We start from the raw sequence: 5,770 nt of genomic DNA, 5'->3' as shown, positions 1-5,770 counted from the left end.
TCAGAGCTCATCTTCATCTGATAAAGCATCAAGGTAATCCGTATCAACATATAGGAGAAATCCAGAAAACAAGCTGTCTGCCCACGTTGGATCAGAAAAGAGACCATTTTGGTCAGTGTAGAAGATTTCAAGCCATACTTCATCCTCTGGCTGAAGGTAGATCACCGTGGATCCAGAAGCGACGTCGTGGTTGCCGGTGTTGGCATCGAAAGTCTTGATGCGGTACTTGCCATTGTGAACCAGCCCAATGGCGAGGTGCTTGTTTGCTAAGGTGATGTCATAAGAAAAATAATAAATCCCCGGGATGGCACAAATGAACTTCCCTGTGGATGGGTTGTAATGCTCCCCCTCGTTGAAGAGGACTTTATTGAACACAATTGGTAGTCTTTCCTCTGGGTAGCTCGTGGTGATGCCCACAGAAAAGGCAGATTTCAGCACAATCTTTCCACACTTGCAGACCCCTGGTGCTCCTGGCTCTCCTCGGTCTCCTTTATCTCCCTTAGGTCCAGGTGGTCCAGCTGGACCTACGTCACCTTTGGCACCAGTCAATCCTCCAGGTCCTTTCTTACCAGACTCACCTTGGTCTCCCTTCTCTCCAGCTGGTCCTAATGGCCCAGTCTTTCCTCTTAAACCTTCAAAAACATTGTAAGTTAGTTAATCGTTGCACATATCACCTCAGTAAATGATTGTGTGGGCTACTGTGTGTGCCTGAACAAACAAGAAAAACATGGTCAGAATTTCAAAATAGTCTAGAAATACTTTCAAAATGTTTTAGAAAGTTTGCAAAAGGAATGCCACTAATTCCTACTTATCTTCATGTGTCTTGATTACACATTAAAGAATGTTATAGGTAATCAATCTATTGCTGCCTGAACTACCAGGCACTACTGGTGGCAGGGATAGCAGCATGACTACCTGTGTAGTCATACTTGTGTGCTACACATTTCCTAAAAATAGAGCATTTTTAGTGCATACCTAAGCACCTGCTAATCTTTTAAGCCTGGTCAATGGCACAGGTGGGACTATTTATTTGAGACCACGCATACTTCATTCTTTCCAATCTTTTTCTTAGCATCTGTGTGAAGAAAGGTTGTGTATTTACATTTCTTTACACTGATATATGTGCATACTCTCACTGTAATTATATATGGACAGACTTAAACCCACACAGGCACATACACACACTCATCATATATAAATATATATATACACACCTATAGATAGATATAGATATAGATATAGATATAGATATAGATATAGATATAGATATAGATATAGGTGTATAACAGTGATGATGACAGGTCTTGCTTTCTTGTTACTACTGTGTTAGTTTACATAAATATTCAATACCTGCACTCCCTTTTTCACCTTTTTCTCCCTTCCTGCCATCTCTACCATCTCTTCCTGGAAGACCAATGCGTCCATGTGGCCCCGGGGATCCGCTGGCTCCAGGGGGGCCAGCAGGGCCTGGCAAACCTGGGATGCTGCAGATATATCTGGTGTAGTAATTTTCTCCTTTGCTCTGGCTTTGAAGAGGTTGTTCACTCGTATAGATGGCAAAACTTGTAATGTACAGCAGCACAAACATCCTCAGATCTGGGAAAAAAAAAATTGTCAGAACACTTTAGGCACATGGAAATGGCTCTGAGTATGCAAATAAGTGTGACACTGTGATGCATTATGCACAAGTAGAGGTGCAGACCTCAACCTGGAATTTATGCCTTACCAAAATCCATGTAGGAGACAAGGAGGAAAGTCTGTCAGGTTGGAGCTTTTTCTGGGCACTGTACAAGTTGCTGTATGACTTTCAAGTAAGTAACTGTAGACTGGCATAGTGTAACTGGTGAATCTCAGCTTTCTGGGGCCAAATGTTGACACATGAAAAAATAATCTGGATTTTTTCAATGCAAAGACCTTTGCATAGTTTATTTTGTCTTTGGTCCCTATACAAGCTTTACAGCTAAAAGCCCTCTTGCTGGAGGGAGTTAGTCTGTGCTAGAGGCATGTGCCTGTAGTCAGGATAAAGCTTACGCCTTCATTTCATTTTGAAATTTGCCCTTATGGTGGCAAATGAATCTCCGGCTTAAACAACTGCAGCAGAAACTTGCTGAAACTGCAGAAAGGAATGGGAGGCAGTTAGAGAGCTACAGCTTCAGTGCCCCTTGGAAACAGCACAAATAAACACTTCACCCTAATCCTCAGGTGGAACCAGGCAGCTGCCCTGCCCTGCCCTGCAGGGGATGGTGGGGTGTGAATGGGCTGCTAACAGGTTGAGTTTTTTAAGCCTGGCTTAGGCTGTCATATACAATGAACTGTGTCACAATATCTTGCAAGAAAAATGATTAAATTTTTATATATGGTATTTGGGTGTTTTCATAAACGATTGGGTAGAAATTTCTCTGTCCCACTGTATACTGGGATACTAAAGAAAAGTAACTGTAGAAACAGTGACATGCTGAGTAATTGCAGTACCTGATATACAAAGGTGTCTTAAATTTAGTGTTGCATTAGCAGAGAGTCAATCATGGGTCAGGTGAGAACCTACAAGTCAAGCTGTTTTTTCTAGTTCCTTTGCTGTCTTCTCAGAAAATTTGTGTGCGTTTTTTTGTTGGAGCTGTCCATTCTGTCAGAGTAATTTACAGCATTCAAGGAAATTGGAATCCACAGGTTTCTGTAGGGAGAAAAAATGGAATGGGAGATTGAGAAAAAATATCTGTAAAATGCAGTCTATCTTTTTTTTACAGTGAGTCATAGACTCACAGAACCATTAAGGTTGGAAAAGACCTTTAAGATAAGATTATCAAGTCCAGCCATCCACCCAACATCATCACCATGTTCATCACTAAACAATGTAAAATCTACACGTTTCTTGAACGCTTCCAGAGATGGTGACTCTGCTGCTTTCCTAGGCAGCCTGTTCCAATGCTACTCAACCCCTTCTGTGAAGACAGATTTCCTGCTACCCAATCTAACCCTCCAGTGCCACAGTTTGACATTATTTCCTTTCACCCTGTCACTTGTTCCCTGGGAGAAGAGACTGACCCCCACCTGGCTGCCACCTGCTTTCAGGGAGCTGTGGAACAGGATGAGGTCTCCCCCAAACCTCCAGGCTAAACACTCCCTGCTCCCTCAGCTGCTGCTCACAGGGCCTGTGCTCCAGGCCCTTCATCAGCTCTGCTGCCCTTCTCTGGGCATGCTCCAGCACCTCAGTGTCTTTCTTGAAGTGGGGTTCCAAAGCTGAACTCAGGATTTGAGGTGTGTCCTCACCAGTGCCCAGTACAGGGGGACAATCCCTGCCCTGGTCCTGTTGGCCACACTGTGGCTGCTACGAGCCAGGTGCCATTGGCCTTCTTGGCCACCAGGGCACAGCTGGCTCATGTTCAGTCACTGTCAAATAGCATCCCCAGGTCCTTTTCCACTGGACACCTTTCCACTCTGCCCCAGCCTGTGGCACTGCCTGGGGCTGCAGGACCTGGCACTGGACCTTGTTGAACCTCACACAACCATCCTCAGCCCCCTGGTCCAGCCTGTCCAGATCCCTCTGCAGAACCTTTTAATCTAGAAATTGTTGTTCTCATTCTCCCCTCTGTGATACTGGTTGGCATTAACCGATTTAAAACCCCAAGCCATTACATTTATTTGCAGTTCATGATATTTCATTTCAACTGGTATATGGATGGCATGGTCAGATCTATTCAGCAAAGATCAGCATATATGTATATACATGCATGCACAGTCATACACAGTCTTTATGAAGAATCTTTTATTTTACAGAGTGGAGAATTAGAAAATGTTATGGTTATCAGTGATAATGCAGAAAAAATATAAAAATAGTATATTTGTAGAGAAATAAACAATGCTCCAAAATTCTCTTCAGTGATAAACATTTTGCTTTTCATTTTAGACGTCTTGCATCAAATTGGCAGAAACCAAACTATTAATTTTGCTATTATTTGATGAAGCCTTACCATATAGTCAGGCATAGCAGTCTCCACAAATGGATTAACATATGAATGCTGAACATTACAGCACAGCAGTGAATGATAACTCCAAGGCAGTTGTTAGCTACAAGACGAACTTCACAGCGACCGTTTGCTCTGATGTACTACTGAGCAAACTCAAATAAAGCTCATAGATTTTCATGGGACTTAAATCAGGGACAAAAAAGCTCTCTGCAGAGAAGAAAAACTTTAAACACTTAGCCAGGAGGGAACAGCTTGGAGGGACTTCATGCTTCAAGCTGCATATGCATTTTACACAAAGCTGATGGATAAGAAGCAGACATGACCTAAGGATCAAGGACTGGAAAAAAATCCTGCCCTTTGCCAGATGAAAGTCTGAATCAGTAGGCTGGATATTCCCACACTGTGTTGCATGTAAGCCAGGCAAAAACTATCTCAACAATTTCTAGTTTTGCCTGTGTCAAGGGTATCTTACAAATCAGAGTAAAAACCTACACACAGCTGCTCCTGTCACTGGCTGGCCAGTACCTTATTGATGTGTGAAGCTGTCTCCAGCTCCCAGACCTCCCCTGCTGTTCTTCTCATGTGCCTGCAGGAAATTAATTGGTCTGGGACATGTATTTCTGAATAGACCATGGGAAAAATGTCATTTGGAGAAGGTGAGGGGAATGGGGTTGTTGAGATAGGGATGTGCCTTAGATGGCTGGGGCTTTGTGTTTGGAGAACCAGTTCAGGATGGAGAAGGCATAGAGGACAATATACACAGATTTCATCTACGTGTTGGGGGTCTTAAGGAGTGACAGGGCTGTGCAACTGAATGGTGGGAATGCAGCTAGGCAAACAGAGCTGGACTTGGGAGAAAATTATTATAATGGCTCAGGCGATGATGTTTGCAGAGCTGAATTTATTCTTGGGGGGAACACAGAAAGCTGCTTCCAACAGTGGTGGCCAAAAAATGCCATTTGGGAAACCATGCATTAACCCAGGGAATCAGGAATTCTCTTGCCCTTTGAATTCAGACTCTTGCATTTCTTTGTACATAACAGTAGTTATTTTATAACAAGGAGGGATGCCTGTCTGTTAGTGCAGTCTCTTGGAAAGAGACTCAAAAGGGAATCTCCTCAGACCAAGGAAAGAAGGACAATGCTGAACCCATGCCCCCTATTTCCCAGTGAGTGCCCTTCAAAGCACCACTGAAAAGTTAAAGGTGAAAAAGAACATATGACCATGGCTTTTGAAACTTCAGGTTGACTTAGGAGGCCAAAACCAGAGATTTCAGTTCACAGGGTTTTAAGAAGTTAGAGGGTATAACAGACTTCCCAGATCACTTCCTCAGGAGTCACCTATTGTTGCAGTTTTATTGTTGTAGTTAAATATTTGATCACAGAGAGTTAACTGCGAGGCAGAACGTGAATCATAAATAACACTTTGTTCTTGGCTTCTGGTTGTCCTTTTCAAAGATAAAAAACTTTTGTCCATAGACTGGGGTAGGAAACAAAGTCCTTGATATATGCCAAGTGATTTGTCTCCAGAGAAAAACAACATTTGAGCAGTTCAATGTATTTTTCCAAAAGCTGAAAGCCAGAATAAGCACATGGTATTCTTCTTCAGAACAATAACAGACATCTTCATTATAGCTATCACCAAAAATAATAATGAAAATGATACAAACTCGGAGTTAAAATAATGTTATTCCATGTTTAGGAAATGGCATTTCATTAAGTTTCAAATCCACTAGGTAGAGGAAGAATGCACATCAAGGCATTCACTGGAAGATGATGGACATGTTGATCAGTTCTAGTCATAGA

General features: G+C 42.6%; 1 protein-coding gene across 1 annotated transcript; it reads right to left on the bottom strand.

Annotated features, from left to right (window-relative positions):
* Nucleotides 1–2,538, bottom strand: C1QTNF7 (C1q and TNF related 7). The gene is made up of 3 exons (XM_058024529.1): nucleotides 2,473–2,538; nucleotides 1,351–1,596; nucleotides 1–632 (listed from the first exon to the last, which is right to left on the bottom strand). The coding sequence occupies exons 2-3, from the start codon at nucleotides 1,586–1,588 to the stop codon at nucleotides 1–3; spliced, it is 870 nt and encodes a 289-aa protein (XP_057880512.1). The 5' UTR covers nucleotides 1,589–1,596; nucleotides 2,473–2,538.
* Between the last annotated feature and the right edge of the window lie 3,232 nt (nucleotides 2,539–5,770).

The sequence above is a fragment of the Melospiza georgiana genome, chromosome 5 (assembly GCF_028018845.1).
Source record: "Melospiza georgiana isolate bMelGeo1 chromosome 5, bMelGeo1.pri, whole genome shotgun sequence".
NCBI lineage: Eukaryota > Metazoa > Chordata > Aves > Passeriformes > Passerellidae > Melospiza > Melospiza georgiana.
Note: the sequence above shows the minus strand (reverse complement) of the source record. Positions and strands in the feature narration are given on the sequence as shown.